Here is a 23,463-nt window from a genome sequence, read left to right on the forward strand (position 1 = left end):
ACCTTTTTTGAGACGCTTTGTGGATAACGACCCAGGAGTCTCTGGGAAATTTCTAGTCCTCAAAGTAACCAATATCGTCCAAACAAACTCGCCAAACAATCGCTGTCAAGACCCCACACAAACACACACACACCTCACCCCACTAAAAATGTGCTGTCAGGACCACAACCTCATTGGCAGAACCACACACACACACACACATTCACACACACACACACAGCACCACCACCAAACAACAATCACTGTCAAGACCACACGACCCCATTGACAGAACTCTTCACCAAACAATCCTTGTCAACAGTGGTTGGAGATGACAGCCCCTGAGGCACACACACCCTTCCATATACACACACACACCATACACACACAAAGTACACACACACATCCCAAACAATAACTGTCAACGTTATGGTCCGGCTCATGTGGCTGTAGGAAATGACAGCTAAGTAGGGAAGGAGGGACAAAGTCCGGCTGTGAAGTGCCTTTGGCTACCGAGAGCTGTCAATCACACTGGCAGCAGACAGAAGAGTGAGTGTCCACTGTCATCCTTCTCCACACTAGATGCTATCATCACGCTGGCAGACAGATGAGACACAGAGGCCAAAATGACACCCTATTCCTTATATGGTGCACTACTTTAAACCAGGGTCGATAGGGAATACGATGTATTACACAATACAATGTAGGGAATAGGGTGCAATTTCAGACGCAGTCAGAGAATCAGCTGGTGCTGTGTAGCTCCATCAGTCATACATATGGTACATCACCTCTCTCCTGCACAAATTAGCAGCATATGGTCTATAGAGAGATATGGCCAGGGTAAACACGTCATTATAAATGTTGGCCCTGCACTACAGATGGCTATATCGGTCTGCTAATACAGGACTAGTAAAGGCCCAGTGCACTACTTTTGTGAAGAAGGTTTTCAAGGGGGTGCTGCAGCACCCTAAGCACCCCTACTTCCTGCAGCTATGCTGAGGTCCACATAGCTACACTCTTAGAAAAAAAGGTGCCATCTAGAACCTTAAAGGGTTCTTCTTCTGTCCCCATAGGAAAACCCTTTGAAGAAGATCAGCACAGTCTGATTTACTGTCATTCAACTACACTTTTAGAAAAAGGGGTTCCAAAAGGGTACTTTGGCTGTCCCCATAGGAGAACTATTTTTGGTTCCAGGTAGAACCCCTTTCGGTTGCAGGTAGAACCCTTTCAGTTCCAGGCAGAACCCTTTTGGGTTCCATGTTCTACCTGGAAGCAAAAAGGGTTCTACTTGGAACCAAAAAGGGTTTTACCTGGAACCAAAAAGGGTTCTCCTATGGGGACAGCCAAAGCACCCTTTTGGAACACATTTTTCTAAGAGTGCAGTTGAATGACAGTGAATCAGACTGTGCTGACGTGCACCTTGTTGACAGTGCTTAACCCCTGTCTATTGCAGCGACTGTATACAGAACATGATTGGTCCTCAGACTTTAATAGGTCCAGTAGTTGTTGTTATGGTAGAAAGACGTGGGCAGTGTTTGTATTGGAGAATCTAACTAGTCGTGACACACAAAAGCAGCACTTCAAAGGGCTTATTCCTGGCTCCCATAAAAGCTATTGTTCTGAGAGCAATAAGAATGTCAGTGGACCTGTCATACACTCAGGTGTACACACACATGCACACACACACACACACACACACACACACACACACACACACACACACACACACACACACACACACACACAAGGCAATGGGAGCTTTTTCATCTCACACAGCATCATCAGAGCTTTAAAGATATTGTTGTCTTGCATGATGTCGATCTATATCCAACATTTTCACATTTAGCTGTATTCCAGTAAGACATCAACAGCTTTTTTAATTTTGATTGAGCAGTTCCATGTTTCTTGCTCTGTATTAGAGTGAATTAAAAGGCCTGTTAGACTAATACATTTTGTAGCATGCCTTTTGAAGAGAGTGCTTTGTGATTAATGGTGTGGGTCCATGTCATGTTTCACCAGTATACCCCATTACTCATTTAACCAATTCAAATGTATGATTTAATCGTAGGACCGAAATCACCGCAGAAAAAAGCTCTACAACTGTTTTCACACCTCAAGATACATATGGGTCCTGGTCGAAAGTAGTGCAGTAAACAGAGAATAGGGTGTCATTTGGGACGAAGCCTGAAATAACGTGTTACATAACAGCCCCTGTTGTAACCTGTGCTTGATCCATCACTGTACTGTAGTCTCTGTCTCTGTACATAACAGACTCAGCAAGTCAGACCCCAGTTCTGCAAGACATGGGGTTTTTTCAAGTCCGGGTCTACTTTCTGCACACCACAAGACTGTGTTAGCCTGTAGAACTAAAGCTTATTCTGTGCAGCTAATGCAAGTCCTTAGGTCTCCGTAAACTACTCATGCGAGTGTGGTTCACCATCTGAACCACATCCATTACCAAAGCACCCTTTGCCTATGCAGTCTTTCTTCACACACCAATGTACAAAGCCAAGAAACGTCTTCACTTTCCGAGCAATTAGTCAGAGAAATTAGTGGAATCAATCCCCAGGCCAATGTGGACACAGTGGAAACGTGAGTTAGACCTGCAAACAGAACAGAATCACCACGACGACATGGCACGCAGTGTCTCCACGGCAACAACCAGGGTCCTAACACCGCTACAGCTGTTCTCACATGCACTCATCTCACATCAGCTTCTAAATCAGGACAATCGCAAGCTATTTATAGATTACTAGTAGTTAGCAGTGTTGGTGGCCATGGTGATGATGATGATGATGAGGATGACTTTGTTTGAATATCAACTGTAGTTAAACTAGTCAAGTTCATGGAATAATTCTACAGTTTCTGATGTTTTAATTACACACAATGAGCCAGATTCCTACAGTAAAGCCTTTACTGGAGTCTGTAGTTGTTCTCTCTCGAATGACTTCTCAAAATCAATATGACAACATGACTGTTCTGTATCCAGAGACCAGAGTTGTGGATATCGACTTTCTTTGTTCACCTATGTTGTGCACGCATGCACACACACTGTACAAAAAACAATCACAAGTCTAGTTGTTTCAACTAATTACTATTAAGTGACTGGTTCCACAGCTTTTTTGTTTTTTGTACATGAACTTAAGATTCTTTGTTGGCCCAAACTTAGCTCCAACATGAGAAAACATGGGCAAAAATGCAGTAAACTTAAAATTATGTGTTTGCTCAATATGTCTCATATGTTCATTGAACAAAAAAATAATATTTTTGGTATCTTACCTAAAAAAAGGCTGTGTAACTAGTTACACGCACAGTGCTTTTAACATACAATGTTTTCAACTTACATTTTTGACATACATGATTACATTGCGCATGTTCATTTATATAGTTATTATTATTCAACATGTCCTCACCTGGGATTTGAACTCACAACCTCTCGGTTCATAGCATTCTGATCTTCCTGCTACGCCACCATGTCTGTATCAATTGACAGTTAATGTGACTATTCTCTCATCATTGATTTGATTTACTTATTTCAGCAATTTCAGGTTTTTCTGTATAGTTGTCTAATGTTGGTGGGGCATATTACTCTGTTTTAATGTTGCTCCTTAATCACTATGATAAATAAAATAGTTTTTCTTGAGTGTAGTTTTAACAGAGCTGAGATTTACTATGAAGTGCGAATGGTAGCAATACCATTGAAATCAGTTTCTGACACAGACATGGTGGCGTAGCAAGAAGATTGGAATACTGCGATCAAGAGGTTGTGAGTTCAAATCCCACGTGAGAACGTGTGTGTGTAACTAGCTCTGCAGCTTTTTGTTGTTGTTTGTAAAATGCCAAAATAATCATTTCTAGTAGAATGAACATATAAGATAAATTGAGCAAACACATAATTTAAGTTGACTGAATTTTTACCTACGTTTTCCATGTTGGAGCTAAGTTTGGGCCAACTAAACCAGTTACTTAATAATAATTAGTTGAAACAACTAGATTTTTTCCCAATGCACACACACAGGCACCCTGAGAGGTTCCTAAGGTTCATTCTGCCCTTCTGATGTCTATCCAGACGGCACTAACAACTACAGCCAACATTATTAGCCTTGTGTACATAACATTCACCATTTGTGTTTTTTTTATTTTTTAACCCATCACATGGCAAGCAGTGTCAAGTCAAGTGACTCATCCTCCTGCTGAATATTTTGATGGAAAAACAAATAGTTAGTCAAAACTGCTATGCTGTGGCCTGTATCCATATAAACTCTTTCTATATCTGTATATGGAACGTGTATCTTGCAGTGTAATTACAATTTAATAACCTCTGTATAATTGAATTTCCATAACTATCTAGCTCAATATATAATTAATATTTTAAACATGTTCGTATTATTCAAACATAACAGGTAACTAACCCCTTCCCCATCTGTTTAAACCAGAAAAGCATGAGCCATGTGCTGAGTATGAGCCTGGTCGGGTAAACTCATTATACCTCAAGCCATCAATACACTACAGCCATACATAGCCATGGGCTGATCCACTCATAAAACACTGTGTACAATACTAAACCTATAGGCTATACATGTAATCTCACAATTACAGATTATATAAAAAATGTTGTTCATACTTTCGACCACTGCACAGTGCTCCTCTTATCATTCAGTTTCCTATGGGATGTCTCAGTCTGCACCTAAGGCAGGGGTTTCAAACATACAGCCTCCGGGCCGGATCCAGCCCATGAGCATTTCCAATCGGGCCCGAGGGTGGTTTGAGTAAAAATAAAATAAACAAACTCAATATACTTTAAAATAACTAAAACCAAAATCTAAACTGTGTAGCGCTCCCTAATTATCACCAAAATTAAAGCGATAAAGCCACGGAGTATCAAAAATTATAAAAATGATGGATAGAGGACTGTCTTTTGCAAATATGGACGCAAGGAAATATATTTTTTAAATAAAAAATTAAAGACCGAATGCGGTCCCCAGGGCAAAATGTGTTTGACACCACTGATCTAGGGTATTACTACATTTCATTTGTTTCAGCTTTACTCCAAATGCATTACAGCATTAGTGTCACCATTACCTAAGCACAATCGTTATCATTACCTAGGCCTATGTGATTGCATGCTTTGTGTGTGTGTGTGTTTGTAGGCTATGTTACCTTCATTTTCCAAACCTCCACATTTGGAATGCACCCCAGAAATATTTTCTATTTCTCCTGGATTGTAGGACAACATACTGTACTTTGTGAAAGGCTCATGGGTTATGGCATGATCTATAATGAATCGGTAAGTGGAGCTGCTTTTTGTAGCCTCTGTACAGCAGGCTGTGTTGGGTGTCTTTGAACAGGTTTCACTGGACCTTTAACGTGATGTAACAGATGGCTAGAACGTTTTGATGGAAAAACAAATAGTTAGTCAAAACTGCTACGTTGTGGCTTACATCCATAAAAACTATTTATTTATGGAACGTATCTCTTACAGTGTAATTACAATGTAATAACAATTGTATATAATTAGAGTTTCCATACCTACCTATCTAGACACAATGTAAAACCAACTGTTAAGGATCTGAACACATGACTAAGCACTTTTCTGTAACACTCTTTAAACGCGTCAAGGCATTTAGAATTTCAATGAAAATACGTCACAGTGTTTAGATTGTAAACACCAGAACATGTTTATTCGCTGTAACCCTTTTTAAACACATTAACACGTTTATTCAACACTAAACACTGTGTTGTTTTAACAGGGTGTAAAGCCGTATTTGCATATTTCCCAGCATGTCTTTTTTGTGGAATGTTTAAGATACCCACCCATGACTGTGTTTGTTAGTGACACATTTACATTTACATTTTAGTCATTTAGCAGACGCTCTTATCCAGAGCGACTTACAGTTAGTGAATACATATTTTTTTATACTGGCCCCCCGTGGGAATTGAACCCACAACCCTGGCATTGCAAACGCCATGCTCTATCAACTGAGCTACATCCCTGCCGGCCATTCCCTCCCCTACCCTGGACGACACTGGGCCAATTGTGCGCCGCCCATGAGTCTCCCGGTTGCGGGAGACTTCTTCAAATGACTGCCTAAGTGAATGTGTTTCAATTAAAAGTAAACCCTTTATAACCACATATTATACTTTTAATAAGGCCTTTAGTTATGGCCTAGTAATCCTCGACATTGCGGTCTAAAAATCCTGGCTCATGGGCCACATCAGACCTGTTAGTCACAATATGCTGGTTTGTGAAGTGATTAGAGGGAGGATATCCAACTATTTTGAATATTTTATAACCCACAACCTGCACTCGGAGTGACTGCTATGGTGAAGGACTTTACAAACAAGACTCCCTAAACCATCTAAACTGGAACAACCATCTCAGTAACGGGTACAAAAAGTGTAACCCCTTAAAGATTTGATTAGTTTAGAAAAATGTAAGTTATTTAACTTTGTATAGTATAATATTAATTAATCAATCAATGTGCATGAGGAAACAGATACAGTATTAAAATAAACTATTCTAAAAATCAACCTGCAACAAAGCATGCTGGGAAATATGATAATGAGGCCCCTCCCACATCTTTGAAGTCAACACAGTCGAGTAACAACAATACCATGCGATTGAAAAGATTTATTGAATCAAATGTCCTGTTCAGTTGTGCTGAAATGTAGATAAGGTGGTCCTCTGTAGCTCAATTGGTAGAGCATGGCGCTTGTAACGCCAGGGTAGTGGGTTCGATCCCCGGGACCACCCATACGTAAAAATGTATGCACGCATGACTGTAAGTCGCTTTGGATAAAAGCATCTGCTAAATGGCATATTATTCTGTAAGGTGACAGACATTCCTAACACTGATCTGAATTAAAGGCATGGAAAGTCACATCTATTTATAATGACCAAATGCACGCTAAACAGGATGATGGGGAAGTAAACACTAGTGTTTAAAATCTTAACACTTAGGAGATATAGGTGTTCTCCTGGTTGGGAGTTAACTGGAAAAAGCTGACCATCATATTTAATATTGCATTGTAAATGCCTGTGTTTAAGATGAGAACACTTACTGGCAAATCTAAATGCCTAATGTTTAAGTTTTAAACACTGACGTTTAGGTTATAAACGTGTCAAATGTTTCATGTTCCACATCATTAAGGAATTATCATGGTCCACACATGATAATAAAAAGTTATACAGCTGCACCATTGAGAGCACCTTGACTGGCTGCATCACTGCTTGTTATGGCAACTGTTTGGCATCCGACCGCAAGGTGCTACAGAGGGTAGTGCATACGGCCCAGTACATCACTTGGGCCGAGCTCCCTGCCATCCAGGACCTCTTTACCAGGCGGTGTCAGATGAAGGCCCTAAAAAATGTATACAACTCTAGCCACCCAACTTATAGACTGTTCTCTCTGCTACCATACAGCAAGCGGTACCGATGCACCAAGTCTGGAAACAAAAGGACCCTGAACAGCTTCTACCCCAAGCCATAAGACTGCTAAACAGGTAGTTAAAAAGTTATATCTGCATTGACCGTTTTGCACTAACTCTTTGACTCATCACATAAGCTGCTGTTACTGTTTATTATCTATCCTGTTGAATAGTCACTTTATCCCTACCTATATGTACATATCTACCTCAATTACCTCGTACCCCTGCACATCGACTCAATACTGGTACCTCGTGTATATAGCCAAGTTATCGTTACTTATTGTGTATTTATTCCTTGTGTTAATATTTGTTCATTTTTCTATTATATCTAATTATTTTTCTTTCTGCATCATTGGGAAGGGCCTGTAATTAAGTATTTCACTGTTGGTCTACACCTGTTGTTTACAAAGTATGTGACAAATAAAATTTGATTTGATTTGACGGTTTTACAGTGTAGGCTATAGCAATATTTGAAATATATCTGATTATAATAATAATATAATATGCCATTTAGCAGACGCTTTTATCCAAAGCGCCTTACAGTCATGCGTGCATGCATTTTTGTGTATGGGTGGTCCCGAACCCACTACCTTGGCGTTACAAGCGCCGTGCTCTACCAGCTGAGCTACAGAGGACCACAGGAGAATGAGATTCATGGGAGAATGTATGTTTAAACATGTTTGTATTATTCAAACATAACAGGCACCTAACCCCTTCACCATCTGTTGAAACCAGAAAAGCAGGTATGAGCCAGGCAGGTAAACTCATTATAACTCAAGTAGACAAGCCACACCCAAACATAAATGTTGATAACCAGGTGATAATGCCAGGAGCTGTTCTTTCAGCGCTACAGCACTAATAGCTCACGGGAAAGCACAGTCTCAATATGCCACTGCTGAAAACAGTAGTATTAAATCCACTACTGTAGGCTATAATTCAATTGTGATTATGAATATGTATCCTAAATTATAAAGGCTGACAAACAGATAACGGAAATATGGCCAAACTCTAAAGGGATCGTTTCACATTCAAATTGACAAATAAACAAATAGACCTGACCAGTCCATACTACATGTAGCTAAAAGCGCATGCATTGTAATGTTCTTTAACTGCTGTAACCTAAAAAATTTAATGGAAGCATACTATCTTCATTTACCCTCTCCAGTAGTCAGTTAAATGTTGTTCGGCACATCTGGAGACATGCTTAGTGCATTAGTTTCCTTCGCACCGTTATGTGCCCGTGTTGAATAATATAATATGTAGATGGTGTCCATAATGTAGATGGTGTCCATAATGTAGATGGTGTCCATAATGTAGATGGTGTCCCCCCGCACCTCTCTGCTTCGAGGGGTTGGGTTGAATGCAGAAGACACATTTCGGTTGAATGCATTCAGTTGTACAACTGACTAGGTATCCCCTTTCCCTTCCTTAATGTAGGGCTAAAGCCCACCCACTCTGATCTTTGATACAGTTTAATCAAATATTGCTTGGGGGAAATTAATATTGGTTGTTGTCTCCAAAACAGAAACTTTTCAGGAATTTGAAAAAATGACTATATATTCCCATTAATGAAAATACAATTATGAAACTTCTGAAGCTAATTTGAAAATATGTTCTTGGTCATAGAGTCATCATGAAATGTTCAGACTACATTGAGGGGAGTTACTCCTTTCAATAAATGTTTTTTAAAAATGTATTTGCGAGGTTTTCATCAGACAGCAACGTATTTCAAAAACAAATAATAAAACATTCACTCTTAATTTTCGAGTAATGTAGGCCTAGTTTGTCCTTTGAAAAAGGGTTAATGTCTTCGTTTTATTAAAACTTGTTACGGTCCCTATGTTACCTGCCTGATCAACAGGTTAAATATGTCTATTGACATGAATAAATCTCTGTATGTCCATGAAGTCATGTAGGCCTACTATTTTACTAAATGTTGGACTTTAGTGAAGAAACATTGCATGCAAAGCTGTGGGCTTACTCTCAGTGTAGAAACAATGCTCTCTAATCTACTGCCTGTATTTTCTTGGTCCTTTACAAAGACCATTGTGATTTTGTCTTGTTTTATAGAAATGCTGATTCACCCTAAAATCGATCGTTTTGGGGATCAGAGCTGCTTAAAGAGATGCCCATATTGTGGTGGGGCTCAAAGCAGGCTAGACCTTTCAAAAAGGCCATGCAAATGTGGACATAAAAGGCACCAGGCTACTCTGAATATGTGCTGAAGTTGTAGGCCTATAGCTTACAGCTGTTGACTCCGCTGGAATATTGTAGACTTATATCCTATAGCATATACTGTACATCTGTTTTTGTATGTTTTCTTCTATCAAATTGTATATAGTGACCTCAGGCTACGATTCGTTGGAGGACAAGGACCTGATCGTTAGGCCGAGAATGGGTTATGGGCGTTTTATTCGGTCTGCTCGTGTATGGCCAGCTGGCTGCAGATCATCCCTCATGATGTGGCAGCGCAGCTCACAGGAGCTCGAGGAGCTGTCCTTTCAGCACCGTGTGCAGCTCAGCTCATGTTCAAGCTGCAGCAACAGCTGATGGAACGAACTTCAGATAAGGTTACATGCACACAATCAGAGCCGCGGGAAGATGTTTGGGGGGGGGGGTAGTAAAGGCCCAGTGCACTACTTTTGTGAAATAAATGTTTTATTGTTTTTTAAATAAATAATGTACAGTACCAGTCAAAAGTTTGGACACACCTACTAATTCCAGGGTTTTTCTTTATTTTTACTATTTCTACATTGTAGAATAATAGTGAAGACATCAAAACTATTAAATAACACATATGGATCATGTAGTAACCAAAAAAGTTAAACAAATCAAAATATATTTTATATTTGAGATTCTTCAAAGTAGCCCCCTTTGCCTTGATGACAGCTTTGCACACTCTTGGCATTCTCTCAACCAGCTTCATGAGGTGAACGGATGATCTCCGCATGTATGGTTCCCACCATGAAGCATGGAGGAGGAGGTGTGATGGTGTGGGGGTGCTTTGCTAGTGACATTGTCAGTGATTTATTTAGAATTCAAGGCACACTTAACCAGCATGGCTACCACAGCATTCTGCAGCAATACGCCATCCCATCTGGTTTGCACTTAGTGGGACTATAATTTGTTTAACAACAGGACAATGACCCAACACACCTCCAGGCTGTGTAAGGGCTATTTGACCAAGAAGGAGAGTGATGGAGTACTGCATCAGATGACCTGGCCTCCACAATCACCCGACCTCAACCCAATTGAGATGGTTTGGTATGAGTTGGACTGCAGAGTGAAGGAAAAGTAGCCAACAAGTGCTCAGCATATGTGGGAACTCCTTCAAGACTGTTGGAAAAGCATTCCAGGTGAAGCTGGTTGAGAGAATGCCAAGAGTGCATAAAGCTGTCATCAAGGCAAAGGGTGGCTACTTTGAAGAATCTCAAATATAAAATATATTTTGATTTGTTTAACACGTTTTTGGCTACTACATGATTCCATATGTGTTATTTCATAGTTTTGATGTCTTCACTATTACTCTACAATGTATAAAATAGTTAAAAAAATAAGAAAAACCCTTGAATGAGTAGGTCTTCTAAAACTTTTGACTGGTACTGTACATTTCTAATTTTCTTTCTTCCAGATTTTTCAGGGGGTGCTGCAGCACCCTCAGCACCCCTACTTCCCTATCTATGCACACAATAATGCGATTATTGTGGATAGTCAGGTTAATGTAATCGTTTGTTTAAAACGTTTACATGGTTTGCAAGAAGAACGATTTCCCTAATAATCCTGTTTACATGGACACATCTGAAATCAGGCTATTGATGGGTCTTTTGATAAATGCAGATCTCCAATCAAAATAAACGTTCTACCACAGTGACCATGTTATTTTTGCAAATACTATTTTATTCGGACATATAATGTTTGTACGTGAAAACTATTTATAAGATGAATACTTTTCCGATCTCACTTAACTCGCGCATAAACCGGAAGCTTGGCTGACATGGGCAAATAATAATTCGAAAGATTGCTCAGAAAACCAGGTGTTTTAAACGGTGTATGCTTACTTCGATTATGACCTTACACTGATTAAGATAAGCAGAGTAAGGTGTTTACATAATGCAATACCCGGCCTTCTGCCATAATCAGTTTAATGTCGAGTGTTTAGTGTGAATGTAAACATGTTGATGCCTCCACCGTTTTTAGGTAGTGTTGACGCGTTATCAATCACAGCATTTTGTAACCTACCACTTGCATGATCTGCCATTAAATCACGGATTCAAACATGTTGTCTACAGGGGTAACCAATGCAGATGCAGCAACAGTCGTGCAGTTGAAATTATTATACATGTAGGCTTATCATTATTTATTTTCCAAAAATGTGTTCAAGCCTATCTCAGTGGCCTGGTAGGCTACTCCTACCTTGATGGTGCATTGTGGTACTCGAGGGAATGGTTGCATACATAGTAGCCTAGAGGACTGCTTTTCGTACTGATCTTTTCTCATTAAATTGATTAGCTGCTGAAATCTATCATGGAAATTGTCCGTTAATCTAGATAGACAGACACATTATGTTGTTGCTACTGATGGTAGTGATGCTGTTTTTATTATCTATCAATTTGATGTGCAGAAACATTGTACACAGGTGGCATTTTACTGTTATTGCATCATCATTTTGTTCTGCCTGTTAACATACCGGAGTTATTTAGCCAAAACTACATTTTACCTACTTTTCAACAAAAAACAAATGTTGCATAATGAACAGGTTTTAAGGGTTAATACCGGGTAGTGGGTATAGACTACCTGTTGCTGGACTAACTTTAGTGAAACACGTCTGCATAATGCTGTGTTGACTTTAATCCACTGTGCTATATAGTGGTTGTAAGTGATACAGTAACTATTTAAACTGTAGCCTATTCACCACCCAACATTCACGGCCCTGACTGTGATTAGGCTATAGCCTACACTTTATATCACCGCATGAATGACATTATCTTGACACAGTGGTTGTGCGTAATGCTGTTACGCAATTAAACCTCCATGGAGTGTAGACCGCAGACTCACCTATGGTGGTGATGACTGTGATGGCAAAGTAAAAAGATCCCGCAAATTTCCACTGAACTCCGGCCCTGTGGGGCTCGGCCTCCATAATGATGGTCTCCAGTTTGCGGTAGTCGTCCTCGCTAATGTTGTATTTCCCTTGGAGACGCTTCTCCTCTGCCTCCAGCTGTTCTTTCTCCCGCATCTCGAAGTCTGACTCCAGGGCATCGAACACCGCGGCCCCGACCAGCAGGTACGTGAACGTGCAGATGATCAGGGACAAGGTCCGCACGTTCTGCCGCTTCATGACCACCAGGAACCGGCGAGTGAGGGGCTCATGTCCCCTCGGATCCCCCGGGAAGGCTGCGCAGCAATCGGGAAAGCGTTGGCAGCGGCTGGAAGAGGAGGGACAGACTGGCGCGTGTTGGTGACGGTGGGTGCGGTGGACGGAGGAGCAGTAGTGGAGACTGCTATGTGTGTGATCCCTGTAACAGGTCCCCAGATCCTGCTCCGGGTTCGCAGAGAGACACAGGAGACTGCTCGATCGCCGGGACCACGAGCGCTGCAGCCTAGACACTCTGCGCAAAACCTGCCCAAACCAAGTCCTCCCGGCGCGTAGTGCCATCAACAAGCAGCTGCAAGATTCCTCCGTTGTCTTCTTATCCAAAAGTCAACGTTTTTTTTAACGAATTCAATTAAACACATATGGCAAAATAATGTTCAATTATTGTTGTTGTGAATCTGTAAATGTTTGATGGGGTATTCTCAGGTTGTGCATGCATTCCTGGAAGATTTAAAGAGAAATTAACCGATCAAAGTGAGGTTGGATGCGGGTGAAGCATACGCTATTTGCTCCCAGTAAGTTGCAGTAAGCAGCAACCTGTTCATCTCACCGCCTCATCCTCAAGTGTCAGGCTATATTTAACAACGAACCTTCCCACCATTTGCACATAATCAACTGACTGTGTGGAATCCAGACATACAGCTCAGAAATATAAGACATCGCCAGAAGTAATTTCCATTTGAGTCCTCGATAAGACAGAGGGACAAATGAGGAGACCAACACAGCGCAGGATCCGGGAGAAAAAAAGGCTACTCACTCACTTGATTCGCGCTGTGGGGATCTGGACCCAGGCAATGCTCAACAAATTAAACCAAACAGAGATCTAACACTGAGCACAGCGTAATTCGTGTCCATTGCGCAATGATTTCCTACCGATTCCTTTCCTCATATCGGATCATATTGCCAAGCTTTATGGTAAAGATAAAACTATCCCAAAAAGGTGAGTGGAAGAATCAACATTGACAACAGGTTCCATTTCAAATATTCCTTTCTTAGAATAGTGCGTGGGGTTCTGCTTCAGGACAAAAAGTGCATTGTCACTGTGTAACCTACTCTAGCAACCCGGAGCAGGCATACCCGAAATACCGGAATAGCCTAACCGATACATGACAGAATTAGAGACTTCACTGAATTCACATCATTCATGACCCTGGTGCATGTCTCCTGTTAGGCGCACGATGACTACCGGCTCAGCTGCGCGCACCAAGTGCTCTCAAGGCTCTAGCTAAATTCTCCACGGGCTTCCAATCAACTGGAGTTGAATTAGAAAAACGTTAGTAGAAGTTACTCGAGGCCATCAACTAACGCTACTTTCAGAGGATAGAGAGAGATAAGCACTTTGATGATGACTCCGAACGCTGCTTGTCCTCACAGGCCACGGATGATGAGTGTGTGGAATCTCCTGTGAGAAGTGTGGCAGGCTAGATCATTTAAGAAACCGTTGTGATCTGATTCTCCATCTGTTCTATTTCAGGACATTCTATTTTAAGACATTATAATTATTGAACATGTTTACTTTAATCGGTCTTCCTCCCCAGGGGCCTCTTAAAACCCTACCAAACTGAGGAATCGGGAGAGAAGAGCCTTGATCAGGGAGGTGACCAAGAACCCCATGGTCACTCTGACAAAGCTGCATAATTCCTCTGTGGAGATGGGAGAACCTTCCAGAAGGACAACCATCTCTGCAGCACTCCACCAATCAGGCCTTTATGGTAGAGTGGCCAGATGGAAGCCACTCCTCAGTAAAAGGCACATGACAGCCCACTTAGAGTTTGCCAAAAGGCACCTAAAGGACTCTCAGACCATGAGAAACAAGATTCTCTGGTCTTATAAAACCAAGATTGAACTCTTTGGCCTGAATGCCAAGCATCACATCTGGAGGAAACCTGGCACCATCCCTACAGTGAAGAATGGTGGTGGCAGCATCATGCTGTGGGGGCGTTTTCAGCAGCAGGGACTGGGAGACTAGTCAGGATCAAGGAAAAGATGAACGGAGCAAAGTACAGAGAGATCCTTGATGAAAACCTGCTCCGGAGCGCTCAGGACCTCAGACTGGGGCGAAGGTTCACCTGCTAACAGGACAACGACCCTAAGCGCACAGCCAAGACAATGCAGGAGTGGCTTCGGGACAAGTCTCTGAATGTCCTTGAGTGGCCCAGCCAGAGCCCGAGATTGAACCCGATCGAACATCTCTGGAGAAATCTGAAAATAGCTGTGCAGCGACGCTCCCCATCCAACCTGACAGAGCTCGAGAGGATCTGCAGAGAAAAATGGGAGAAACTCCCCAAATACAGGTGTGCCAAGCTTGTAGCGTCATACCCAAGAAGACTCGAGGCTGTAATCACTGCCAAAGGTGCTTCAACAAAGTACTGAGTAAAGGGTCTGAATACTTATGTAAATATCCTATTTCAGTATTTCAGTTTTAATAAATGTGCGTTAATTTAAAAAAAACTGTTTTCGTTTGTCATTATGGGGTATTGGTGTAGATTGATGAGGGAGAAAAAAAACAATTTTATCCATTTTAGAATAAGGCTGTAACGTAACAACATGTGGAAAAAGTGTGAATGCACTGTATGATTGCTCTACCAGCCGGGCTAGCCCAAATCCAATGAAACGCTAAATCATTGTATCCAGTAGCTGCTGGCCATGGTGCTAGTGTACAGTCCGGGCCCGCATGTATGTGCACGGGAAGGACTAGGGAGCACCATGTCGCCGTACAAGAATGCATCCATCTATGGAGATCGGAGCTCAAAGAAACTGTGTCTGAGGATAATATTCCTCAGGTGTCAATTCCTCCTGCTCTTTTTCTGTAATTGAATATGATGTAAGTCTATATTGCCTTGGTTGTGTAATGAACAACACAAATATTGTAACAACATTGAAAAATTCTGCATTTCAGCTTAAATTAATTACCTTTTAACATGGCGAACTGATAATTCTAAGGGGTAGATAGACCTGTCAACTCATCCCTCTCACACGCCCCTCTTTATCCAACAAAAATAGACGACAAAACATTTATATGATTTCAAACTGTGGAAATCTTGTAAAAATTAATGATCTGCAGGATCACAGTTTTTACATACTCTCAAGGTCAATATTTTGGCCACATTTGTTGTTGTTGATATACTCTGGTCTAATGTCAGTTTCATTGGTATGGAGGACAGAAGTCAGCACGCACCCAACCCGCTCACTGTAATCAAGGGCATGCCGTGCCAATCCTTCAATAGACTCTGACTCTATAATTTAGTATTTTGTCTCTTGAGGGAAGTGTGAACTTAAAATCCTCTTGAATGTTACAATAGCATACTTGAATATGCTCAACTGTCAGTTCTCTGCCTTCTACTTCCGCCCCACAGGTACAATGTCATAACCCCAAAGGCCTCCTCTTCACAGCTGGTATTTAAGAAACTTCACCCTCATTTCCCCATTAAACCCTTTAAACCCGCAGTGGAGAGGGTCAAAAGCTTCAACTTCCTCGGCGTGCACATCACTGACGTCCTGAAATGGTCCCTTCACACAGACAGTATGGTGAAGAAGGCGCAACAGCGTCTCTTCAATCTCAGGAGGCTGAAGAAATGTGTCTTGGCCCCTAAAACCCTTACAAACTTCTACAGATGCACCATTGAGAGCATCCTGTCGGGCTGTATCACCATCGGGAACGGCAATTGCACCGTCCGCAACCGCAGGGCTCTCCATAGAGTGGTGCGGTCAGCCCAATGCATCACCGGGGGCACAATGCCTGCCCTCCAGGACATCTAGAGCACCCGGTGTGACAGGAAGGCCAAGAAGATCATCAAGGACCTCAGGCATCCGAGCCACGGCCTGTTCACCCTGCCACCATCTAGAAGGCGGAGACAGTACAGGTGCATCAAAGCTGGGACCGAGAGACTGATAAACAGCTTCTATCTCCAGGCCATCAGATTGTTAAACAGTCACCACTAGCCAGCCCTTGCCCAGTACCCTACCCTGAACCTTAGTCAATGTTACTAGCCAGCTACCACCCGGTGCTCTACCCTGCACCTTAGAGACTACTGCCCTATGTGCATAGAGTCATTGAACACTGGTCACTTTTTATAATGTTTACATACTGTTTTACCCACTTTATATGTGTATACTGTATTCTAGTCATGGCTCATCCTATATAACTACTGCTGTACACCCCTTTTCTATTCATATACTGTCCATACTGTCTATACACACCATTATAAACACTGAGTGTACAAAACATTAAGAACACGTGCTCTTTCCATGACATAGACTGACCAGGTGAATCCAGGTGAAAGCTATGATCCCTTATTGATGTCACTTTTTAAATCCACTTCAATCAGTGTAGAGGAAGGGGAGGAGACAAGTTAAAGAAGGATTTTGAAGCCTTGAGACAATTGAGACATAGATTGAGTATGTGTGCCATTCAGAGGTTGAATGGGCAAGACAAAATATTTAAGTGACTTTGAACGGGATTTGATAGTCAAGAACTGCAACACTGTGGTGTTTTTCATGCTCATCAGATTCCTTTGTGTATCAAGAATGGTCCACCACCCAAAGGACATCCAGCCAACTTGACACAACTGTGAACATGGGTTCAACCCTAACCCTAGCCTCAACCAAAACCGAACCCTAGCTTCATGTCCACATTCCAGTTCAACCCTAACCTTATTATGTGCTTCACTAACCACCCTTTTTGTACCATCATTTTATATTCACTGGCATGAAAACGATAAGTGAGTCCCTCCAATTTTGTGACATGCTTTCTATTGGAAGCAACTGATGGATAGCACAACTATCTGTCCTAAAATGTACTGATCAAAGCAAACATGATCGCTCCCTCTCTTTCTGTCTCTCTCTCTCTTTCTGTCTCTCTCTCTCTCTTTCTCTCTCTCTCTCTCACAAATTCACTCACACACACATGCACACACACACGCACACATACACACACACTCTCACACACACACTCTCACACACACACACACACACACACACACACACACACACGTGTACACAGACACATAAAAACACTGCACTCAGAGAGAAACTCATGTCCCATCTGAATTCATCTTAAGAAGAGAGAGGGGTGGTGGTGGGGGTATATTCACTATATATATATATATATATATATATATATATATATATATATATATATATATATAACTCAATCTTCTCTCCTCGTCTCTCATGTCTCTGCTCTCCTCCCACCTACAGAGCTGAACATATTCCTGGAGAAGAGTAAAAATAAATAAAGTGGATAACGGCAGCAGGCACCTACAGTACTTCAGAGGAAGTCTCCATAGTAATGACAAAGTGGATCACTAGATGAGGTTGATTATCTTACAGGGGTTCAGACAGGAACAGAGGATACATCCTAAATGGCACCCTACCTATTCCCGGGTAGTGCACTATTTCTAGACCAGTACCCTATGGGCTCTATAGGGAATAGGGTGCCATTTGGGACTGGAGGTATGGTGCTGTGTTTTGTGAGGTACATCACAAAGGCATTATCCATTATGCACAGAGATTCCCATGTATAGATTTTGTTTAGATTGACAATGTGCAGAATAGCATTATACAGATTATTACATGATAATATAGTATGTGGTTTAATACAGTTATTGTGATGTTTTGCAGATTGTCAAATGTAAAGCCTCTGTGTGTTAAATATAATATACTGGACTACTACGGACAAAATACAATTCTGTAATTTTGGTAAGATTATATAAGAAGTTGCATTATGTAAAATACATGATAAATCTGTGAGAATGTGATTTGAAGGATTCAGGCACAGGAGGGTAAATCACTGAATACAGAGTTTATTCCGTAGGACACAGTTACGCTGGATAGCGTCAACAAAATACAGGCACGAGGGGAACAATATCCCCGGAAATACAAGGTACGGGTAGCTCAACCGAGCTACACCCAACTCACAAATAACAATCACCCACAAGGACAAGGGGGGCAGAGGGAACACTTATACATTTACATTTTAGTCATTTAGCAGACGCTCTTATCCAGAGCGATTTACAGTTAGTGAGTGCATACATTATTTATTTTTTCATACTGGCCCCCCGTGGGAATCAAACCCACAACCCTGGCGTTGCTAACACCATGCTCTACCAACTGAGCTACATCCCTGCCGGCCATTCCCTCCCCTACCCTGGACAACGCTGGGCCAATTGTGCGCCGCCCCATGGGTCTCCCGGTCGCGGCCAGCTACGACAGAGCCTGGATTCGAACCAGGATCTCTAGTGGCACAGCTAGCACTACGATGCAGTGCCTTAGACCACTGCGCCACTCGGTACTAACGAGGGGATATGAACCAGGTGTGTGTAATTGACAAGACAAGACAAATGGTATGATGATATATGGAGCGGCAGTGGCTAGTAAGCCAGTGACGACGAATGCCGAGGCCTGCCCGAACAAGTAGGGGAGGCAGCTTTGGAGGAAGTCGTGATAGTACCCCCTTGACGCGCAGCTCCAGCAGCGCGCCGACCCCGGCCTCGGGGACGGCCAGGAGGACGCGGAGCAGGGCAAGCCAGATGGCGACGGTGGAAATCCCGCAACAGGGAGGGATCAAGGATATCCCTCACCTGGACCCAGCACCGTTCCTCCGGACCGTACCCCTCCCACTCCACGAGGTACTGAAGGCCCCCCACCCGACGCCTCAAATCCAGGATGGAACGGACGGAGTATGCCGGGGCCCCCTCGATGTCCAGAGGAGGCGGAGGGACCTCCCGCAACTCAGACTCCTGGAGCGGACCAGCCACCACCGGCCTGAGGCGAGACACATGAAACGAGGGGTTAATACGGTAATCGGGGGGAAGTAATGACCTATAGGTGACCTCGTTGATTCTCCTCAGGACTTTAAACGGCCCCACAAACCATAGGCTCAGCTTCCGGCAGGGCAGGCGGAGGGGCAGATTCCGGGTCGAGAGCCAGACCCGATCAACCGGTACGAAGACTGGGGCCTCACTGCGGTGGCGGTCAGCGTTGGCCTTCTGACGACGCACAGCGCGTTGGAGGTGGACGTGGGCAGCGTCCCACGTCTCCTCCGTGTGCCGAAACCAGTCATCCACCGCAGGAGCCTCGGTCTGGCTCTGGTGCCACGGTGCCAGAACCGGTTGGTAACCCAACACACATTGAAATGGCGTTAGGTTAGTGGAGGAGTGCCGGAGAGAGTTCTGGGCACATTCGGCCCATGGCAAGAACACCGACCACTCCCCCAGCCGGTCCTGGCAGTAGGACCGCAGGAACCTACCCACATCCTGATTTACCCGTTCCACCTGCCCATTAGACTCGAGGTGGAACCCAGAGGTCAGGCTGACCGAGACCCCCAGACGTTCCATGAACGCCTTCCAGACCTTGGATGTGAACTGGGGACCTCGGTCAGACACTATATCCTCTGGTACCCCGTAGTGCCGGAAGACGTGTGTAAACAGGGCCTCCGCAGTTTTCAGGGCCTTGGAAAAGCAGTCCACAACGACCAGGATGGTGGTGTTACCTTGGGAGAGGGGAAGATCAGTCAGGAAATCAACACTTAGATGAGACCATGGTTGTTGTGGAATTGGTAAAGGTTGTAACTTACCCGCTAGGAGGTGCCTAGGTGCCTTACTCTGGGCGCACACCAAGCAGGAGTAGACATACACCATCACGTGCTTAGCCAAGGTAGGCCACCAGTACTTTCCGGTCAGGCAGCGCACTGTACGACCGATACCTGGGTGACCAGAGGAGGGTGACGTGTGTGCTCAGTAGATCAGACGATCACGGATAAGAGCAGGCACGTACCGCAGCCCAGCTGGACACTGAGGTGGAGATGGATCTGTGCGTATTGCCTGCTCTATATCCGCATCCATTTCCCATACTATCGGCACCACAATGCAGGAATCCAGGAGTATGGGGGTGTTGTCTCTGGGCCTCTCCTCTGTGTCATACAGCCGTGACAATGTGTCTGCCTTCACGTTCTTCGTACCCGGGATGTATGACAGTGTAAAATCGAACCGGGTGAAGAATAGGGCCCACCTGGCCTGGTGAGGATTCAGCCTCCTCGCTGCCCGGATGTACTCCAGGTTACGGTGGTCCGTCCAGACGAGGAAAGGGTGTTTCGCCCCCTCGAGCCAATGCCTCCACACGGTCAAAGCTCGGACAACAGCCAACAGCACCCGATCACCAACGTCGTAGTTCTGCTCTGCCGGGCTGAGCTTCTTAGAGAAGAAGGCACAGGGGCGGAGCTTGGGTGGCGTGCCCGAGCGCTGAGATAGGACAGCGCCTATCCCTACCTCGGACGCATCCACCTCCACTACGAACGGAAGTGATGGATCGGGGTGGACCAGTACCGGGGCTGAGGTGAACAGACCCCTCAGTTTCCTGAAGGCCAGGTCAGCCTCAGTAGACCAGCGGAGCCAGGACGGCCCACCCTTCAACAGAGATGTAATGGGAGCTGCGACCTTGCCAAAGCCCCGGATAAACCTCTGATAGTAGTTGGCAAAGCCCAGAAAGCGCTGCACCTCCTTAACCGTGGTGGGAGTCGGCCAATTACACACGGCTGAAATGCGATCCCCCTCCATCTCCACCCCTGAGGTGGTAATGCAGTATCCGAGGAAGGAGATGGACTGCTGGAAAAACATACACTTCTCTGCCTTGGCATGAAGGTCATTTTCCAACAGTCGGGCCAGCACTTTGCGAACCAGGGACACATGCTCGGCGCGCGTAGCGGAATACACCAGAATGTCATCGATGTAGACCACTACACCGCGACCAAGCATGTCCCGAAACACCTCGTTCACAAAGGACTGGAAGACGGATGGAGCATTCATCAAGCCGTAGGGCATCACCAGGTAGTCATAATGCCCTGTGGTTGTGCTGAATGCTGTCTTCCACTCATCCACCTCCCGAACACGCACCAGGTTGTACGCACTCCTGAGATCTAATTTGGTAAAGAAGCGCGCCCCATGCATTGACTCGATCACTGACGGAATGAGGGGGAGAGGATAACTAAACCTGATCGTCTCCTTGTTCAGTGGTCGATAATCAATGCAAGGGCGCAGACCGCCGTCTTTCTTCTTCACAAAGAAGAAACTCGAGGAGGCGGGTGAAGTGGAGAGAAGTATATACCCCTGGCGCAGGGACTCGGCGACATATGTTTCCATAGCCGCCGTTTCAGCCTGCGACAGGGGGTACACATGACTCCTGGGAGGTACAGCATCTACCCAGAGGTTTATCGCGCAATCCCCCACCCGATGAGGTGGTAACTTGGTAGCCAGCATCTTTGAAAACACGTGCGCCAAATCAAGGTATTCGGGGGGAATGCGCACGGTGGAGTTACTGTCTGGACTTTCCACCGTGGTTGCACCAACGGAAACACCTAGACACCTACCCTGACACTCTCGCGACCACCCCGTGAGAACCCTCTGCGGCCATAAGAAGGTGGGGTTGTGGAGTGCTAACCAAGGGATACCTAATACCACAGGGAAAGCAGGGGACTCGATAATAAAAAAAGTGATCTGCTCTCAATGAGTCTCCTGGGTAATCATGGTGACTGGTGCAGTAACTTCCTGAGCAAACCCTAATGGCCGACTATCAAGTGCTCTGATGGGGAGTGGAATGGATAGGGGAACCAATGAAATACCTAGACGGCATGAGAATGCCCTGTCCATAAAGTTCCCAGCTGCGCCTGAATCGACTAGCGCCTTACACTGGGGAACTACCACGTGATCGGGAAAGTAGATGGGTAGGGTACAGTGCGCAGCAGAGGGCTCTGAACGAGTGTGGGTGTTCGATACCTGGGGTGATGCGTGAGTGCCCTGCCTGCCCCCTCCAGACCCAAAAGAGCGTTGACGACTCCGTGTGGTGTAATGTCGCTGTAGTCCTCCACTCTCTCGGATGGCGGCTCCACCCAGCTCCATCAGCTCGGGATCCGAGTTGGCCGGGGTGGGAACGAGCAGACCCCTTCCAGGACGTCCTCTGGCTGCCAGCAGGTTGTCCAAACGGATGGCCATGTCCACCAGTTGCGTGAAAGACAACATGGTGTCCCGACAAGCTAACTCCCATCGGACATCCTCCCGCAGATGGCAACGGAAATGGTCGATAAGGGCCCGCTCGTTCCACCCGGAACCCGCTGCCAGAGTCCGAAACTCCAAAGCGACCCGCTCGCCCGCCTCTTGACCCTCGGGCGGGTGATCGAAGAACGCCCGAAAGAGGCGAGCGAACTCCCTGTAGTTCTCCAACGCGGCTCCTCCTTCGTTCCACACCGCGTTGGCCCACTCCAGGGCTTTCCCCGAGAGGCAGGAGATGAGGGCGGACACCTTCTCCCGCTCCGATGGGACCGGCCTGATGCTGGAGAAATAGAGCTCCAGTTGGAGGAGGAATCCTTGGCAGAGCGCCGCAGTCCCGTCAAACTCCCGTGGTCGGGATATCTGGATCCCTCCGGGTGCTGGGGTGTGGGTGGCTGGATCCGGTTGGCCAGCTGGTCTCGACAGATCGGGTCCTCTCCTCTCCAGGCGTTGGACGACCTGAAGAACCCTATCCATCGCTTCCCCCAAGCTGGCCAGCATCGTGGAATGCTCCTGGACCCGTGCCACGACTCCAGGCATGCGCTCCTCTCCCGCTGACTCCATAGTGCGGGTGGGTGATTCTGTGAGAATGTGATTTGAAGGAGTCAGGCTCAGGAGGGTAAATCACCGAATACAGAGTTT

At 44.7% G+C, this 23,463-nt stretch overlaps 1 protein-coding gene across 1 annotated transcript in view; it reads right to left on the bottom strand.

The window, feature by feature from the left end:
- LOC121572556 (potassium channel subfamily K member 9-like) overlaps positions 1-13,063 on the bottom strand; it is a 47,823-nt gene extending 34,760 nt beyond the window's left edge. Inside the window, exon 1 of the mRNA XM_041884604.1 lies at positions 12,463-13,063. Coding sequence (XP_041740538.1) covers positions 12,463-13,063 — 601 coding nt within the window. The remainder of the gene's footprint in view (positions 1-12,462) is intronic.
- Positions 13,064-23,463: the final 10,400 nt, after the last annotated feature.

This window comes from Coregonus clupeaformis, chromosome 8, assembly GCF_020615455.1.
Source record: "Coregonus clupeaformis isolate EN_2021a chromosome 8, ASM2061545v1, whole genome shotgun sequence".
NCBI lineage: Eukaryota > Metazoa > Chordata > Actinopteri > Salmoniformes > Salmonidae > Coregonus > Coregonus clupeaformis.